The sequence below is a fragment of the Pseudophryne corroboree genome, chromosome 1 (assembly GCF_028390025.1).
Source record: "Pseudophryne corroboree isolate aPseCor3 chromosome 1, aPseCor3.hap2, whole genome shotgun sequence".
Lineage (NCBI taxonomy): Eukaryota > Metazoa > Chordata > Amphibia > Anura > Myobatrachidae > Pseudophryne > Pseudophryne corroboree.
The window spans coordinates 853,096,952-853,117,658 of NC_086444.1; the positions used below are offsets into that span (position 1 = coordinate 853,096,952).

The 20,707-nt window shown below is 43.1% G+C and overlaps 1 protein-coding gene across 2 annotated transcripts in view; it reads left to right on the top strand.

Moving 5' to 3' along the window:
* ANTXR2 (ANTXR cell adhesion molecule 2) overlaps positions 1-20,707 on the top strand; it is a 341,722-nt gene that overhangs the window by 234,043 nt on the left and 86,972 nt on the right. For both annotated transcript variants that reach the window (XM_063919961.1, XM_063919962.1), the window contains exons 16-17: positions 4,222-4,389; positions 7,769-7,849. In XM_063919961.1, the coding sequence (XP_063776031.1) occupies positions 4,222-4,389; positions 7,769-7,849 (249 nt within the window). The remainder of the gene's footprint in view (positions 1-4,221; positions 4,390-7,768; positions 7,850-20,707) is intronic.

Genomic DNA, 20,707 nt, shown 5'->3' on the forward strand with positions numbered 1-20,707 from the left:
TCCAAGGAGCCCCGTCATTTGTCATCAATGCTCGGATCAATCCATATACACAAGCAGGCACCATAGTGCAGTCTTTAAGATCCTTTTAGAAGCGGAAGCTTTTGTCTTCCTCTTGTATTATATACCATAAACTGTGTGTTGCTGCCAGATATTAACCCATATTAAGATGTACCAGTCACTGGTGCCGAATTTAGGTGTTGGTCATCCCCCATCATGTTACTAACCCCTTCACGTTGCAGCCTTCTAACTGCAAAAGCAGCACCAACATCACCAGCCACCAACACAATTTACTGACCATTGCCCCCTCCTCCCTTACCAGTTACAAATAAAAAAAAAAGTAATCATGACAAAAAAAAAGTCACTCAACCTCATCTGGCCTTCTGCCTAGCAGGGCTCTCATGCAAGTGAGCATGCTGTAGAACCCCCCCCCCCCCCTCAGCAAGTGTCACACCTAGACACCTGGCTCACGTGCCTAGTAGGAAATCTACTACTTCCAGTCACTAGCTAGTACCAGTTCTTATCTCTTACACATGCACAGTGAGCACTCACATATACCCAAAACACAGAGGGGTATATTTACTAGAATTCGTATTTTCCCGTCTGAGGTCAAAGTTCAATCACGAATGACATCGAAAGTGTAAAGTTGCAACTTTTTGAATTTATTACGACTAATTTACTATGCTGACGTATTCTGCATTTTCGTATTTACCGATGTCGATGTCATTCGGGTTTTTTTGCAGTGTTTTACGTGAGTGACTTGTAAAACACTGCCGACTTTAATACAATGAATCTCGGCCGGATCTGAGAGATCCGTGCTGGGCTTCATTGTGCACCTTTATAAAAATTGAAATCAGTGTTAAAATAAAAAATTGCGTGGGGTCCCCCCTCCTAAGCAAAACCAGCCTCGGGCTCTTTGAGCCGGCCCTGGTTGAAAAAATATGGGGAAAAAATTGATAGGGGTTCCCCCATATTTAAACAACCAGCACCGGGCTCTGCACCTGGTCCTGGTTCCAAAAATACGGGGGACAAAAAGCGTAAGGGTCCCCCGTATTTCTGAAACCAGCACCGGGCTCCACTAGCCAGATACATAATGCCACAGCCGGGGGACACTTTTATCTAGGTCCCTGCATTACATAACCAACTAGTCACCCCTGGCCGGGGTACCCTGAAGGAGTGGGGACCCCTTTCAATCAAGGGGTCCCCCCCCTCCAGCCACCCAAGGGCTAGGGGTGAAGCCCGAGGCTGTCCCCCCCATCCAAGGGCTGCGGATGGGAGGCTGATAGCCTTTTTGACAAAAAATGAATATTGTTTTTAGTAGCAGTACTACAAGTCCCAGCAAGCCTCTCCCGCAAGCTGGTACTTGGAGAACCACAAGTACCAGCATGCGGAGGAAAACCGGGCCCGCTGGTACCTGTAGTACTACTACTACAAAAATACCCCAATAAAAACAGAAGACACACACCTTGAAAGTAAAAGTTTAATACATACATCCACACCTCGATATACACATACTTACCTATGTTCACACGAGGGTCGGTCCTCTTCTCCATGTAGAATCCATGGTGTACCTGTTGAAAAAATTATACTCACAAAATCCAGTGTAGAAGGCTCCTCTTCTTTTCTATTTGTAATCCTGGTACTTTGCAAAATAACAAAACGGACACCCGACCTCGCACTGAAAGGGGCCCCATGTTTTCACATGGGACTCCTTTCCCCGAATGCCAGACACCCCCCCTGACTTTTGTCTAAGAGGGTTCCATCAGCCAATCAGGGAACGCCACGTTGTGGCATCCTCCTAATTGGCTGTGTTCTCCTGTAGTGTATGACAGGCAGCACACGGCAGTGTTACAATGTAGCGCCTATGCGCTCCATTGTAACCAATGGTGGGAACTTTGTGGTTAGCGGTGAGGTTACTTTCGGTCAACCGCTGACCACAAAGTTCCCACCATTGGTTACAATGGAGCGCATAGGCGCTACATTGTAACACTGCCGTGTGCTGCCTGTCATACACTACAGGAGCACACAGCCAATCAGGAGGATGCCACAACGTGGCGTTCCCTGATTGGCTGATGGAACCCTCTTAGACAAAAGTCAGGGGGGGTTCCTGGCATTCGGGGAAAGGGGTCCCATGTGAAAACATGGGGCCCCTTTCAGTGCGAGGTCGGGCGTCCGTTTTGTTATTTTGCAAAGTACCAGGATTACAAATAGAAAAGAAGAGGAGCCTTCTACACTGGATTTTGTGAGTATAATTTTTTCAACAGGTACACCATGGATTCTACATGGAGAAGAGGACCGACCCTCGTGTGAACATAGGTAAGTATGTGTATATGGAGGTGTGGATGTATGTATTAAACTTTTACTTTCAAGGTGTGTGTCTTCTGTTTTTATTGGGGTATTTTTTTAGTAGTAGTACTACAGGTACCAGCGGGCCCGGTTTTCCTCCGCATGCTGGTACCTGTGGTTCTCCAAGTACCAGCTTGCGGGGGAGGCTTGCTGGGACTTGTAGTACTGCTACTAAAAACAATATTCATTTTTTGTCAAAAAGGCTATCATCCTCCCATCCGCAGCCCTTGGATGGGGGGGACAGCCTCGGGCTTCACCCCTGGCCCTTGGGTGGGTGGCTGGAGGGAGGGACCCCTTGATTGAAAGGGGTCCCCACTCCTTCAGGGTACCCCGGCCAGGGGTGACTAGTTGGTTATGTAATGCCAGGGCTGCAGGGACCTAGATAAAAGTGTCCCCCGGCTGTAGCATTATGTATCTGGCTAGTGGAGCCCGGTGCTGGTTTCAGAAATACGGGGGACCCCTACGCTTTTTGTCCCCCGTATTTTTGGAACCAGGACCAGGCGCAGAGCCCGGTGCTGGTTGTTTAAATATGGGGGAACCCCTGACATTTTTTTCCCCATATGTTTTCAACCAGGACCGGCTCAAAGAGCCCGAGGCTGGTTTTGCTTAGGAGGGGGGACCCCACACATTTTTTTTTTTTTAAATAACAATTTCCCACCTCTTCCCACTGAAAAACATGCACGGATCTCATGGATCCGTGCATGCCTATCCGAACACGGTAAAAAAAGCAGGTCTGTTTTTTTTTAGCACTTTTTCACGATTTGTATTTCAGCACAACAGTGTTTGGCTATTGTCGGCAGTGTTTGTGATTTGCACTTTTTAGTAAATGACCGATTTCTACCAAATTGCAGGCGTATTTGACCGATGGTGTATTGATTCGTAATTTTTTCCTAGGACTTCCAAAATAATACGAATGCCCTCATCACTGCCGTGATTTGAGTTTAGTAAATTACCGAGATGACACTTTGAAGAAAAAACATCATCTCGGTCAAAATCGGGACCTTAGTAAATATACCCCAGAATGTCTGAAGCTACAGCATCAGTTTCTAAAGCCCTTTTGTCTAGAACTGACCCATAATTCTTAGCTTACAGTGATCAGTCTCTTGTAGCTCATTGTCATCTGTTAATACCATATAAGTTTTTATTCACATAGAAAATCACTATGCCATTGTCAGGTGCAAGTAGGTCTCTCAGTTTATGTCTTGTTTGACCCTAACAGTAACAGCCATTCTCACCATTCACCTTAGGCCTTAAGGGAGCCTACACAGGTACAGATGTAGCTCCTTTTATCTATTCTGTGGCTGTTAGCACCAGTGACTACATTTTCACAATGTGTATGCACGGGAACTTGCATTTATTTGTACCTGCGGACAATAGTCATTAAATTGTCTAGTTGTAGGTGCGAATAGTTGCAGTGCATTGCGCCAACGATGTACCTGGCTACATCTGTATTACCACTTATATGCTATGCTGAAATCAAATAATTAACCCTATGTTTACAATCTGTTGTAGTTGGTTAGATACATTCGCTAGCAGAGTATATCTAAAATGATCTGCTAGATAATGATATGGAATCATATCCATTCATATAGCCGTTCAATGCCTTATCATTTACTCAATATCAGCATTTTTAAAAATTTGTGCTCAAATAGATTTTTTTTGAGGTTTCAAAGTGCTAGTCAGCAAATGACACATGCAATGGACTGAATATAATCCCCCTTCTTTCTGAAAACAGATCCTTTAACCTCAGTTCAGACAAGAGGACTTTATAAGCTAAGAATACTTCATTGTAACTTGGTTGTATCAAAATGATTGATGTTTTTTTATACCCACACAACATAATGTATTTTATTCATCATAAATTGTTTTTTGTTGCAGGTGCGTTGGGGAGATAAAGGTTCTACTGAAGAAGGGGCAAGATTAGAGAAAGCCAGAAATGCTGTTGTGACAATGCCAGAGGAAGAGGAAATGCCTATGCAACCAACATCTAAGAAATCTAAACCTACCTCACCAGTATCTCAGACAAAGTGGTACACTCCAATCAAGGTAGATCTTTAACCCTAGATAATAAATATTGTGTACTAGTATCTGGAGCATTTATTGTAAATTCTTTCCAAGAATGAAAAGCCTTAGGACTATATTTAAGAAGCAGTGGCTTTTGTAGGCCACTGTTTCTCAAGGGATTTGACTGGAAAATTTAAAGCTGCACTAATAATAAGTGAAAAACACATCGGACTTTGCATTTATTATTAGTGTTGCTTTAAAATTTTAGGTCATCGGCACTCTAACAAAATGGAGGAGTCATACCTCCATTTTGGGAAACGCTTCTCTTCGCCTCCCACCCATTCATAAACAGCCACACCCTGTTAATCAGGATGCAGCTTATGAGGCATTGCAACTATCGACGCAGGGCACAAAACATCAGAGATGTTCCTAAATCATTGTTTTGGGTACATCTCTGAGTCAGGCCCATAGCAAAGATCTGCCCAAATTTTCCTTCACCAATGCACCAACACAGATAGCAAGATCTTTACTTGCATATGTACCTGTTTATTTGTACCCCACAAAGTAGATGCATGATTACCACAAGAGGGTGTTTGCATTGCAGGTTTGCACTTTCATAAATTACTCAGTTATAATCTTGGCTCAGAAAGGATGGGACATGAAATGCAGTCAGGAGGGTGGTCAGCAGTGGTAGGAGCGCACTGTTACACAGTTGTTGGGAGCCTGAAGCGGTGCAAGTTTAAACCAGATCACAGTGATAAATAACATTGCTTCATTATGTACTGCCGCAGGCATAACTTATTTTTATGTCTAGATGGAGATTCTCTTCAAATCTACTAATTTGTGAATACAGTGTTAAGTAGGTCAGATAGTAAAAAGTTAAATAATGAATACATTTTTAAAGTTAAATTTGGACTTTCTAACAGCTAAATAACATGTTCTAGAATTTTTAAGTTTGGCTCTAGAAAATGTAGAGTATACATTTCTAGGACTGCATACAAACTGCATAATTGTTAAAAAAAAAGTCTTCAGTAACAAATTAAAGATAAAACACATAAAAAGAAACGTAAGACTTACGCAGGCTCTCCCTGCTGCAATATAGGACTTAGGACCTCACTTATTAGAGAACTCTGCAGTGAAAAACCTGAAAAAGGGTCTTTATTATTTTTGGATAGGAATGAATGTGTTAATGTATAATTTGTTTTATGGTAACGGAAAGCCTGAATCTGGATTTTAATTTCCACTGTGCTAATAGGCATATCTGCAAGGCTGGCTCAGTTATGGTTACAGAGACATTATGGTCAGGGCTGGTTCTAGACCTAGTGGCGCCCAGGACGAAAGTTTCCTTTGGTGCCCCTTCGACCGACAGGTAAAACAGGGTTAGTGTGCGCCGAAGGCGTGCATAAAAAAGGGTCAGGGCTTCATAGGGAAGGGGCGTGGCCACAGTTATGCCCCCTCTAGTTATGACCCCAGTAGATATACCCCCTGTAAATGTGCCCCCTGTAGTTGTGCCTCCAGTAGATTTGCCCCCAGTAGTTGTGTCCCCTGTAGTTGTGCCCCCAGTAGATTTGCCCCCTGTAGATTTGCCCCCAGCAGTTGTGCCCCCTGTAGTTGTGCCCCCAGTAGATTTGCCCCCCTGTAGTTGTGCCCCCAGTAGATTTTCCCCCAGTAGTTGTGCCCCCTGTAGTTCTACCCCCTAGTATATTTGACCCCTGTAGTTGTGCCCCCTGTAGTTGTACCCCCTAGTATATTTGGTCCCTGTAGTTGTGCCCCCTGTAGTTGTGCCCCTATAGTTATGCCCCTTAGTAGCGCAGCTTACAAACACACAAAAACAAAACAATACTCACCAGCCCCGCTCCTGTTTCCCATGGCGCCTGCTGCAGCCGGACTCAGAGTGCGGGGTGCGGGCGGGTGGCGGGCGCCTGATGGGTGACTGTGGTCACGGCCGCAGCACCCCAGGCACCCGACCAGCTTGCCCGTGCCTAGATCCGCTCCTGGTTATGGTAACCCATAATGTTCCAAGTTAGTATTGTAGAGGCAGTACTTGTTTTTGTTAAATTGCAATGATAACAGCAGTGATATAAAAAAAAATCTCACTTATTTCAGCCGCATTGAGGTTATTTATCTGCTTTCTGAATTAATTTAGAGCCATCGTAGGTGGTGGTCCTGTATGTTTCATATCTATGGAACTGGGCTGCCTGTCACTGACTTTGTTAATGCTACTTCATTACCCAGCAAGGAGAGAAAGAGAGACCAATATCTAAAATACTGATGCTTATACATCAATTTATTTCTGCAGGAGTATGTGTATGTATAATAATATTTGCATGTCATTGACTTACATGCCCTTAGGCCTAAATATATGAATTGACGGTGGGCAGAGCTGAACACAGTAAGAGTGTGTTCACGCAAATGGCTATATATTATATCAAGACATTACCATCTATTCACATTATGTAACTGAGATTTTCACTTGTAATACTGAATAAAAGAAGACACACATTTTATTCTTAAAGTAAAAACAAAGGAGATGTGTCCAACATCTCCAATACAGTGTTAAGTATACTTTTTCTTTTGTGGCCCTTCCCCTAATTACGTGCTGTCCGCAAATGCATCCAACTCGAAATGACACCCATTGTGTTTTGTAACACAAGTACCAATAACTGTGGACAAACAATCAAGAGCGTGGTACTAGCTTCAATAATATATTACATCAGAGGTTCCCAAACTCTGCCCTCAAGGCACCATCACAGTCCAGGTTTAAGGATATCCATGCTTGGGCACAGGTGACTTACTGTACATAGTACCTCAGTCAACTTGACCTCAATCAACTTGACCTCAGTCAACTATCTGTGCTCAACCATGGATATCCTAAAAACCTGTACTGTTAGGGTGCCTCAAGGACTGAGTTTGAAAGCAACTGACTTAGACTTTATTCTAGGGGTGTAATACATTTATTTTTTTGCATTCAAGGTAAATACTCGCTGCTTTTGCATGTAGCCCTCAAATCATACTTGCCTACTCTCCTGGAACGGCCGAGTGGCTCCTAAAAATTGAGTGGCACTCCCATTTTCCTGCAAAGTGTAGACAGTGTAAATCTTTTATACCACACCAGGCTGGTACACACAGCTGTCTTTTATGAGGTTCTGCAAGTTTTGTAATACAGAATCAGTAAATCAATTAAACTTTAAAATGGAGTGTACAGGACCAGTCCCAAACCTCAGTCCCTGATGGGGGAAGGCAATTTTAACACAAATATTTTGCCTCTAATTTAGCCTTATTAAAGACTCTACTAATATATGTAATATTTTCAATAAGTCATTTCAAGAAATATACATTTCTTTGGCCATTGCAAGCTAAGCTTATATTAGTAAGTCATAGTAAACTTTAAATACTTAAGTTACCTTGTTTTTCCTCCAAGGGACGACTTGATGCACTGTGGGCCCTTTTACGAAGACAATATGACCGTGTATCACTGATGCGACCTCAACAAGGAGATGAGGTATTATAGTCAGATGTGTTGCACTGTATTCTGTTATATATATATATATATATATATATATACATATACATATATGTGTATATATATATATAATGTTTTTGTATATATCCTTTTGACTACTTATATCTGTTTGTCTGATCCGTAAAGCTTATGTTTATACACATATTTGTTTGCAATGCACATAAACAGACATCATCCCTACAGATATTATTATCCTGTAACAAGGATCCCACAGAGCCTTACAATGTACATAAGCAGTGCAGACAAAACGGGGAGAAAAAATAAATGCTAAAGATTTACAGTAACAAATATTGCAGAGCATGGGATGCAAGCTATATAGACATTAGGGTCTATTTACTAAGCCTTGGATGGAGATAAAGTACCAGCCAATCAGCTCCTAACTACCATGTCACAGGCTGGGTTTGAAAAATTACAGCTAGGAGCTCATTGGCTGGTGCTTTATCTCCATGCACTTTATCTCCATCCAAGGATTAGTAAATAGACCCCATTGTTTCATATGCAGTCACAGCGCCTACAGGTAACTCTGTCTGTTGAGCCCATAGGTTTGGTGCCAATGTGTGCACAGGAAGAGCACAAGAGAGAAGAGGGCTCTGCTCATAAGAGCAAATTACTTTTGTACAAATTGGTCTCCTGGCAGCACCACCAACAAATCAAATTGTGAGGGAATTATAACCCCTCTGTTACAAACATAGTTGGTTTTGTATTAAAAACAATATAACCCTGTGCGGAAACATTCCCAAAACCCCTCTTCCCTCTTTTAATAATAGTCTAGAGAGGAGTGTCAGACAGATAGAGGTGATGCCAAGGGGAAAGACAGTGAGGGAGTTAGGATGAGAACTGGAAGGCTATAATAAAGAAGTGGGTTTTGAGCTCTCATATGAAGCTTTGGAAAGAAGTGTAGAGTCTCATTGGGGGAGGGAGAGATTTTCCATGATGGGAAGCAGCGTCACCTGAAATGTTGGAGGTAGGAGTGGGAGGAGGTTAACAGATATATACTTTATTGTGTCATTGTGCAAAACAATAAAATATTGTACAGAGCAATGAAATTTACTCTAGGTCTACCACATATGCATAACAGTCAAAAACAGTATATATATTAGAACTTACCAACTAGGTTTATTCTTACTATAATGGATGGAAAAAAATGTTTCTATGCTATGAGGTTCTAGATTTAATACAGCAGAAATGCCTTTTTGAAGGTAAAAGAGAAAACAGACTGTGGTGCGGATGTTCACAATCCTTTAAGATACTATTTCCTTTCCATAGACTATTCCTAATATATACTTCTTCAACTGTGGGCAATTCATTGCCAATGATATTCCTAGCTGTCTTGACCACCTGCTCTAACAACTTACGGTTAGCTGTGGTACAATGACCATACCAAACTGAAATACAATAAGTTAAAATGCTTTCAATAACACAACAGTAAAAACTCAATAGATGTTTCTTGGACAGGTTAACTGCCCTCAGTTTTCTCAAAAAGTACAAACGCTGTTGCGCCTTCTTGACCATAGTTAAAACATTGGAACTCTAAGACAGATCATCTGAGATGATGGTTTCTAATAATTTTAATTCTTTTACCCTTTAAACCTCCATGTTAGCAATAAGTACTGGTAATAATTTAGACCTATTTGTCTTCCTGAAATCAATAATGATTTCTTTGGTCTATTTCAAGTTTAAAAGTAAACAATTAGTCTCACCCCAACTGGGTGTATAGACAGCAATCATTGGCTGAGCGAAATGGGCAGCCAGAAGTGTCGAGGGAGATGAAGTCAGAAATGTAGGGGGGAGTGGACTGGGTGAGGGTTTTATAGGCTAGTGTGAGGAGTTTAAATTGGATTCTGAAGGGAAAAGGATAGCCTGGTGAATGGGGAGGCAGAAGCATTTTGTTTGGAGATAGAGATAAGCAGCAACATTAAGGACAAATTGGAGGGGACAGAGGTGTGAGTCCAAGAGGTCAGATGAGAGGAGGTTGCAGTAGTCCATTCGAGAGGTGACCAGTGAGTTGACTGAGGTCTTTGTTGCCACTAAGCTCGTACATATGCATATCTCCCAATATGCAAAGGTAAATATCAGGGAAAAACAGCCCTTTACTCTATGGTCTGTCCAGAATCCTTTAGGCCACATTCCATATTTTGGCATACAGATGTAGCCAGTCTCATCATTGCTGCAAAGTGTATGCACAGGCATTCGCCTCACGGCAAGCTGCACTACACACCGTGCTGCAACTAGTCGCAGCTAGTGTTCTCCCATAGGATTAAATGAGCATGTGCATGCAAGCGCACACATGCATTCATTTGCGGGCACACTAGCCGCGCCATCCGTGCTGCAATGTGCATGCAACGCAGCATACATGAGAGTGCCTACATCTGTATGTTGTGTTGAAATACGGCACCAATTTTAATTATGGGATAATTTCTTTTTAAGAAAACAGGATAAAAAATACCTTGGCTATCCAGCTCTCTCACTGACACAAAAGATCACCTTTAATTGGTGATAGAGTACATACTGTAGGCCAGAAGGCACCAGACCACCCCTATGGCTTGCAGTCAAGGCTCACCATTTGTGGATAAGGTACACATTCACGGTTTGTGGTTCGAGTGCATCATTTGTGTTAAAATTATTTTTATTTTAAATATTATATAAATTACATTTTTTAAATAATAAAGAAACATTTTTATTTTTTTAACACACTGTGCCATAAAGACTTACACAGAAAAAATGTATCAGTCTACATGTAAAATTCAGATGTTTATTATAGCCAATCAAGGTGTGTCCACACCACATAACAATATACTGCAAAAACAGAAAAGATAGATGTGTAACTGTGTGTGTGTGTGTGTGTGTGTGTGTGTGTGTGTGTGTGTGTGTGTGTGTGTGTGTGTATGTTTGTTAGATTGTATTGCCACTATATGGGTGCATATACTTTAATTAATCTAGTTATCCAAATCTTAGTAAATTAGTATTATTGCATGCTGTAACCAAGATGTCAAAATTAATTTATGGGTAGATTTTAACATTAAATGATCCTAAGAGCAAATTAATTGTCTGGCATCTGGTTGTGGAAGTAACAAAGATGGCTGCTAGCTCATCCCATTTGGTTACCAGGAATTATCAGTCACTGCAGTAAGTTAACTCTATAGTAACTGCTGCCCCCTGGTGGAATGCATTCAATATCCTGCCTGCCAGGATCCCGGCGCCCAGCATTCCGGCGCTGGTATACTGACACTTATTCCACAACACCCCTGGAGGAAGAATAAATAACGCGGCGCATAGCGCACCACCGTGCCCACAAGGGGCCCTTTTGCACTTGCCCTGCTGCCAGCATTCTGGCGCCCGGCATCCCGCGGTCATTATTCTGACCACCGGGATGACGGGCGCCGGTATATAGATACCGACCCCCCCTGGTAACTAGATGTTTGGTATTCTTATTAGTTAATCATGTGATTGTACAGCTGATATTTTGGTTTCCTTGCAACCAGGTTTCATATTGAAACTAAAGGCAGAACCAACAGAGTATTATGTGTATATGTGTTTTTCAGCCCATGTCGGTGATGGCTACACCACAGTCATCATGTATATTAGGAACCTTAAAAAAATGATATGCGACCTACAAGTTAGCTTTGTCCCTTGCCTCAAAAATAAACATTTTCCCAGACTTCTTACATAGTGTCTGATTCTGAGTTGGATGGATCTCTGTGAATGGATGCAAATGGTGAGTTTTACATACAGCATATCTCCTTCCAATTTTGATTCATACAGTACTTTGCCAGGGGTTGGGTATGTAGTGATTAAATATCAATATGTTAGTATGTCGACAGGTTGTCCTGTGGCCCAGTGGTGACTTACTTTCTCCTGCTGGCTGCAGTGGCATCTTCCGGGTCACAGCACTCGTGACCTTCACAGACCTCCGATCCTCTGGCGTTCTGGTAAGTATTTATCTCCTATCACTTACCCTAATCCAAACCCCCTACTTTTCCTTTAGAGCATAACCCTAATCCCCCCTCCCCCCATCACAGCCTAACCCTTACTTCCCCCTGCAGCTGGGAGGGTTAGAGTTACGCTATGGAGGGATATTAGGGTTAGGTTAACCCTAATGTTGACATTCTGACGGTGTTGACATTTCACCTGTTGACAATCTAAGAAATTCGACATGTTGCCTATTGTTGACATCATGACTGTTGGTATGTGAATGTCGAATACGCCCAACACAGCGGCACTTTACAGCGGCAGGAATCTCGCTCAAAAGGTAGGTAGCGAGCACTTTTAGGCGAATGGGGCAATTGGCGGTAAGGCGAAGAGGGCGAATTGGGCTGCCATTGCTGGCATTTAAATGCTGCGGGCAATGGCAATTCGCCCTTTTCGCCCATGATTGAATTCCCCCATAATGTCTAACCATATATATATCTTATTAATGTACTTACATATACACATTCATCTCTGTTTCTATATTCAATAACTCCCTATTGTATGTTTATCATAGTAATATAGCTGTCATGCTGTACAAAACAAATAATGATCTTTTATGTAAACGCAGACATATGTATAGCAAAACACTGGAAATCTTCCTTGTCAAAACTATTCTTTTTTCTGTTTAGCTACAGAATTCTCTTTGTAGGCTTTGGAGACTTCTAGAACAGTCACAAGAGCAACAGGAATAAAGGTGGCACTCTCAGGGTGCTGTGCCTGAAGGGGAGGCTGTGAGATCTGTCATGACTTGGCAGAGGGTGGAAAGAAGTATTCTGGCAAACTTTCAAAATGCCTTTAGATACTGCTAGGTTTAGTACTGATGGGTAAAACTTAAAAATAAAATCATTGCCTTCGGAGTGTCACTTGTAGGATGACAGAAATCAGCTTCTGTTTTTCTGACAGAATGTTAAGTGCGAAAAAAAACCCTCTCTTCATTAATTTATTGGATGATGAGAATTAACCAAGTTGCTGCAGTTTTTTTTTTACAAAGCTGTTTAAATAAATAAATATATAACTTATATGTAACAATATGCAATAGACAGCACATTATTTATTTATAGGAATCATCAATGAACTCCAGTTCTAATTGAAGCTTAACTATAGTGTATCAAAGGCAAGAGATGCTTCGTTTTCAGCCCCCCTCCATTTCCAAGCTCTCTCCCTCTGCTAGTTTTGAGTGTGGCCCTGTATTTGAAAAGGCCGCACACAGTTGATTAAGAAAGGGCTTTGATAGTGGTTGGAATTCCTGGGAGTCATATATTTTTCAGCTGGCAAACTACAAGGTTATGGAAGCTGATACAGGTGCGAGCGAGCAGGTTGTCTCTGACATCTGTTCAGAACAATGGCGTGGGTCTTCACTAGCCTGCAGTGAGGCTGCTGGATTGTCAGCAGATGTAGTTAAGACTGGCAGAACAGTTTTGGTCTCACATTTGCTGCCTGGGGGGGCTTAAACACCAAAGGTAAAGAGGAGGTGGACACAGCTGCACTCCAAAACTTGCCTGAGGCACAAATAAAGAGATCTAATATAGTTTGACTCTGTTGTGGTGAGGAGACTAGGACAGAAAGCCACTTCAGAGGCAACTTAACGCAACAACATCTGCCGCCAAGTTTCCAGGGAGTGACAGGGGACAGCAGGTACAGATCGAAGTCCCCACGTAAACAGTCCCCATTAAACCATGAACTCTTTTGATGGGTTTCCATCAAACATGTTGGAGTCCGCAGCAGGAGTTGGTATTGTTTTCAAAGCAGTGTTTTGTTTTATGCACTAACAAGGTAATTTATAAATGATTCATTACTAGGAACTTTTGCTTATGTACAAAGTGATTGAGATAGAACAGAGTATGGGAAAGTAAGAAAGTAATTCAACACGCCTGTCAGGATTAAAGTCTCTACAGAGCCATTCTACATTTGAGGTCACATTCACCTTCAGGTTATATTACTCCAATGAACTATTCATTGCCTAAATACTCATGCATCAATTGTGATATATTCCACTTCCTATCCCTCAATTTTAGCTACATTTTCCAAATTTTTCACATCTACGTGTACAAATAACAAGCACCATCCACTTGTGTTTTGCTTACAAGATTGCTTTTCAGTAATCAAAAAGGTTACTTTTTAGTAGAGATGAGCGGGTTCGGTTTCTCTGAATCCGAACCCGCCCGAACTTCATGTTTTTTTTCACGGGTCCGAGCGACTCGGATCTTCCCGCCTTGCTCGGTTAACCCGAGCGCGCCCGAACGTCATCATGACGCTGTCGGATTCTCGCGAGGCTTGGATTCTATCGCGAGACTCGGATTCTATATAAGGAGCCGCGCGTCACCGCCATTTTCACACGTGCATTGAGATTGATAGGGAGAGGACGTGGCTGGCGTCCTCTCCATTTAGATTAGGGTTGAGAGAGAGAGAGAGAGATTGACCTGAGGCTGTGATACTGTAGAAGAGAGTGCAGAGTTTAGTGACTGACGACCACAGTGACCACCAGACAGTGCAGTTGTTTGTTTTATTTAATATATCCGTTCTCTGCCTGAAAAAAACGATACACACAGTGACTCAGTCACATACCATATCTGTGTGCACTGCTCAGCCCAGTGTGCTGCATCAATGTATATATATATCTGACTGTGCTCAGCTCACACAGCTTATAATTGTGGGGGAGACTGGGGAGCACTGCAGTGCCAGTTATAGGTTATAGCAGGAGCCAGGAGTACATAATATTATATTAAAATTAAACAGTGCACACTTTTGCTGCAGGAGTGCCACTGCCAGTGTGACTAGTGACCAGTGACCTGACCACCAGTATATATAAAATTAGTAGTATACTATCTCTTTATCAACCAGTCTATATTAGCAGCAGACACAGTACAGTGCGGTAGTTCACGGCTGTGGCTACCTCTGTGTCGGCACTCGGCAGCCCGTCCATAATTGTATATACCACCTAACCGTGGTTTTTTTTTCTTTCTTTATAGTCATACTAGTTACGAGTATACTATCTCTTTATCAACCAGTCTATATTAGCAGCAGACACAGTACAGTGCGGTAGTTCACGGCTGTGGCTACCTCTGTGTCGGCACTCGGCAGCCCGTCCATAATTGTATATACCACCTAACCGTGGTTTTTTTTTCTTTCTTTATACATACATACTAGTTACGAGTATACTATCTCTTTATCAACCAGTCTATATTAGCAGCAGACACAGTACAGTGCGGTAGTTCACGGCTGTGGCTACCTCTGTGTCGGCACTCGGCAGCCCGTCCATAATTGTATATACCACCTAACCGTGGTTTTTTTTTCTTTCTTTATACATACATACTAGTTACGAGTATACTATCTCTTTATCAACCAGTCTATATATTAGCAGCAGACACAGTACAGTGCGGTAGTTCACGGCTGTGGCTACCTCTGTGTCGGCACTCGGCAGCCCGTCCATAATTGTATATACCACCTAACCGTGGTTTTTTTTTCTTTCTTTATACATACATACTAGTTACGAGTATACTATCTCTTTATCAACCAGTCTATATATTAGCAGCAGACACAGTACAGTGCGGTAGTTCACGGCTGTGGCTACCTCTGTGTCGGCACTCGGCAGCCCGTCCATAATTGTATATACCACCTAACCGTGGTTTTTTTTTCTTTCTTTATACATACATACTAGTTACGAGTATACTATCTCTTTATCAACCAGTCTATATTAGCAGCAGACACAGTACAGTGCGGTAGTTCACGGCTGTGGCTACCTCTGTGTCGGCACTCGGCAGCCCGTCCATAATTGTATATACCACCTAACCGTGGTTTTTTTTTCTTTCTTTATACATACATACTAGTTACGAGTATACTATCTCTTTATCAACCAGTCTATATTAGCAGCAGACACAGTACAGTGCGGTAGTTCACGGCTGTGGCTACCTCTGTGTCGGCACTCGGCAGCCCGTCCATAATTGTATATACCACCTAACCGTGTTTTTTTTTCTTTCTTTATACATACATACTAGTTACGAGTATACTATCTCTTTATCAACCAGTCTATATATTAGCAGCAGACACAGTACAGTGCGGTAGTTCACGGCTGTGGCTACCTCTGTGTCGGCACTCGGCAGCCCGTCCATAATTGTATATACCACCTAACCGTGGTTTTTTTTTCTTTCTTTATACATACATACTAGTTACGAGTATACTATCTCTTTATCAACCAGTCTATATATTAGCAGCAGACACAGTACAGTGCGGTAGTTCACGGCTGTGGCTACCTCTGTGTCGGCACTCGGCAGCCCGTCCATAATTGTATATACCACCTAACCGTGGTTTTTTTTTTCTTTCTTTATACATACATACTAGTTACGAGTATACTATCTCTTTATCAACCAGTCTATATATTAGCAGCAGACACAGTACAGTGCGGTAGTTCACGGCTGTGGCTACCTCTGTGTCGGCACTCGGCAGCCCGTCCATAATTGTATATACCACCTAACCGTGGTTTTTTTTTCTTTCTTTATACATACATACTAGTTACGAGTATACTATCTCTTTATCAACCAGTCTATATTAGCAGCAGACACAGTACAGTGCGGTAGTTCACGGCTGTGGCTACCTCTGTGTCGGCACTCGGCAGCCCGTCCATAATTGTATATACCACCTAACCGTGGTTTTTTTTTTCTTTCTTTATACATACATACTAGTTACGAGTATACTATCTCTTTATCAACCAGTCTATATTAGCAGCAGACACAGTACAGTGCGGTAGTTCACGGCTGTGGCTACCTCTGTGTCGGCACTCGGCAGCCCGTCCATAATTGTATATACCACCTAACCGTGTTTTTTTTTCTTTCTTTATACATACATACTAGTTACGAGTATACTATCTCTTTATCAACCAGTCTATATATTAGCAGCAGACACAGTACAGTGCGGTAGTTCACGGCTGTGGCTACCTCTGTGTCGGCACTCGGCAGCCCGTCCATAATTGTATATACCACCTAACCGTGGTTTTTTTTTCTTTCTTTATACATACATACTAGTTACGAGTATACTATCTCTTTATCAACCAGTCTATATATTAGCAGCAGACACAGTACAGTGCGGTAGTTCACGGCTGTGGCTACCTCTGTGTCGGCACTCGGCAGCCCGTCCATAATTGTATATACCACCTAACCGTGGTTTTTTTTTTCTTTCTTTATACATACATACTAGTTACGAGTATACTATCTCTTTATCAACCAGTCTATATTAGCAGCAGACACAGTACAGTGCGGTAGTTCACGGCTGTGGCTACCTCTGTGTCGGCACTCGGCAGCCCGTCCATAATTGTATATACCACCTAACCGTGGTTTTTTTTTCTTTCTTTATACATACATACTAGTTACGAGTATACTATCTCTTTATCAATCAGTCTATATATTAGCAGCAGACACAGTACAGTGCGGTAGTTCACGGCTGTGGCTACCTCTGTGTCGGCACTCGGCAGCCCGTCCATAATTGTATATACCACCTAACCGTGGTTTTTTTTTCTTTCTTTATACATACATACTAGTTACGAGTATACTATCTCTTTATCAACCAGTCTATATATTAGCAGCAGACACAGTACAGTGCGGTAGTTCACGGCTGTGGCTACCTCTGTGTCGGCACTCGGCAGCCCATCCTTAATTGTATACTAGTATCCAATCCATCCATCTCCATTGTTTACCTGAGGTGCCTTTTAGTTGTGCCTATTAAAATATGGAGAACAAAAATGTTGAGGTTCCAAAATTAGGGAAAGATCAAGATCCACTTCCACCTCGTGCTGAAGCTGCTGCCACTAGTCATGGCCGAGACGATGAAATGCCAGCAACGTCGTCTGCCAAGGCCGATGCCCAATGTCATAGTACAGAGCATGTCAAATCCAAAACACCAAATATCAGTAAAAAAAGGACTCCAAAACCTAAAATAAAATTGTCGGAGGAGAAGCGTAAACTTGCCAATATGCCATTTACCACACGGAGTGGCAAGGAACGGCTGAGGCCCTGGCCTATGTTCATGGCTAGTGGTTCAGCTTCACATGAGGATGGAAGCACTCAGCCTCTCGCTAGAAAAATGAAAAGACTAAAGCTGGCAAAAGCAGTAGCACCGCAAAGAACTGTGCGTTCTTCGAAATCCCAAATCCACAAGGAGAGTCCGACTCCAATTGTGTCGGTTGCGATGCCTGACCTTCCCAACACTGGACGTGAAGAGCATGCGCCTTCCACCATTTGCACGCCCCCTGCAAGTGATGGAAGGAGCACCCGCAGTCCAGTTCCTGATAGTCAGATTGAAGATGTCAGTGTTGAAGTACACCAGGATGAGGAGGATATGGGTGTTGCTGGCGCTGGGGAGGAAATTGACCAGGAGGATTCTGATGGTGAGGTGGTTTGTTTAAGTCAGGCACCCGGGGAGACACCTGTTGTCCGTGGTAGGAATATGGCCGTTGACATGCCTGGTGAAAATACCAAAAAAATCAGCTCTTCGGTGTGGAAGTATTTCACCAGAAATGCGGACAACAGGTGTCAAGCCGTGTGTTCCCTTTGTCAAGCTGTAATAAGTAGGGGTAAGGACGTTAACCACCTCGGAACATCCTCCCTTATACGTCACCTGCAGCGCATTCATAATAAGTCAGTGACAAGTTCAAAAACTTTGGGTGACAGCGGAAGCAATCCACTGACCAGTAAATCCCTTCCTCTTGTAACCAAGCTCACGCAAACCACCCCACCAACTCCCTCAGTGTCAATTTCCTCCTTCCCCAGGAATGCCAATAGTCCTGCAGGCAATGTCACTGGCAATTCTGACGAGTCCTCTCCTGCCTGGGATTTCTCCGATGCATCCTTGCGTGTAACGCCTACTGCTGCTGGCGCTGCTGTTGTTGCTGCTGGGAGTCGATGGTCATCCCAGAGGGGAAGTCGTAAGCCCACTTGTACTACTTCCAGTAAGCAATTGACTGTTCAACAGTCCTTTGCGAGGAAGATGAAATATCACAGCAGTCATCCTGCTGCAAAGCGGATAACTGAGGCCTTGACAACTATGTTGGTGTTAGACGTGCGTCCGGTATCCGCCGTTAGTTCACAGGGAACTAGACAATTTATTGAGGCAGTGTGCCCCCGTTACCAAATACCATCTAGGTTCCACTTCTCTAGGCAGGCGATACCGAGAATGTACACGGACGTCAGAAAAAGACTCACCAGTGTCCTAAAAAATGCAGTTGTACCCAATGTCCACTTAACCACGGACATGTGGACAAGTGGAGCAGGGCAGGGTCAGGACTATATGACTGTGACAGCCCACTGGGTAGATGTATGGACTCCCGCCGCAAGAACAGCAGCGGCGGCACCAGTAGCAGCATCTCGCAAACGCCAACTCTTTCCTAGGCAGGCTACGCTTTGTATCACCGCTTTCCAGAATACGCACACAGCTGAAAACCTCTTACGGCAACTGAGGAAGATCATCGCGGAATGGCTTACCCCAATTGGACTCTCCTGTGGATTTGTGGCATCGGACAACGCCAGCAATATTGTGTGTGCATTAAATATGGGCAAATTCCAGCACGTCCCATGTTTTGCACATACCTTGAATTTGGTGGTGCAGAATTTTTTAAAAAACGACAGGGGCGTGCAAGAGATGCTGTCGGTGGCCAGAAGAATTGCGGGACACTTTCGGCGTACAGGCACCACGTACAGAAGACTGGAGCACCACCAAAAACTACTGAACCTGCCCTGCCATCATCTGAAGCAAGAAGTGGTAACGAGGTGGAATTCAACCCTCTATATGCTTCAGAGGTTGGAGGAGCAGCAAAAGGCCATTCAAGCCTATACAATTGAGCACGATATAGTAGGTGGAATGCACCTGTCTCAAGCGCAGTGGAGAATGATTTCAACGTTGTGCAAGGTTCTGATGCCCTTTGAACTTGCCACACGTGAAGTCAGTTCAGACACTGCCAGCCTGAGTCAGGTCATTCCCCTCATCAGGCTTTTGCAGAAGAAGCTGGAGACATTGAAGGAGGAGCTAACACGGAGCGATTCCGCTAGGCATGTGGGACTTGTGGATGGAGCCCTTAATTCGCTTAACAAGGATTCACGGGTGGTCAATCTGTTGAAATCAGAGCACTACATTTTGGCCACCGTGCTCGATCCTAGATTTAAAGCCTACCTTGGATCTCTCTTTCCGGCAGACACAAGTCTGCTGGGGTTGAAAGACCTGCTGGTGACAAAATTGTCAAGTCAAGCGGAACGTGACCTGTCAACATCTCCTCCTTCACATTCTCCCGCAACTGGGGGTGCGAGGAAAAGGCTCAGAATTCCGAGCCCACCCGCTGGCGGTGATGCAGGGCAGTCTGGAGCGACTGCTGATGCTGACATCTGGTCCGGACTGAAGGACCTGACAACGATTACGGACATGTCGTAGAGAGGAAGAAAAAATAGAAGCGCTCAACACTAACTGACCCTGTGATCCAAGATTAAATCACAACTAAAGTGTCCAAAGGGATTTTTGATATAGTAAAATATATTTATTACAATACAAAAAATTAAGCACAATAAACCAGATATATATCTGACATAAAAACCCTTATCCTCACTGAAATTATGTGATCAACAGATATTCTACATTCATATCAGTTACAAGTGTCAGCTAGATAACTAGTAGCAATATAGTTGTAACAATTGTTGCAATAGAGTAACCAAGCTGTTTATTTGGCACTGTTGAATATATACTCAGACACAATTGTTAAATGTAGAATTGATTATAGATAAGGAGTACACTCATAGGCTCTATATACCAGAGCTGATATTCTGACACGTCTCTAAAGTTCCAGGAGCCGATGGCAGGTGATAATGAATAATTAAATTACCTCTCCGGTAAGGC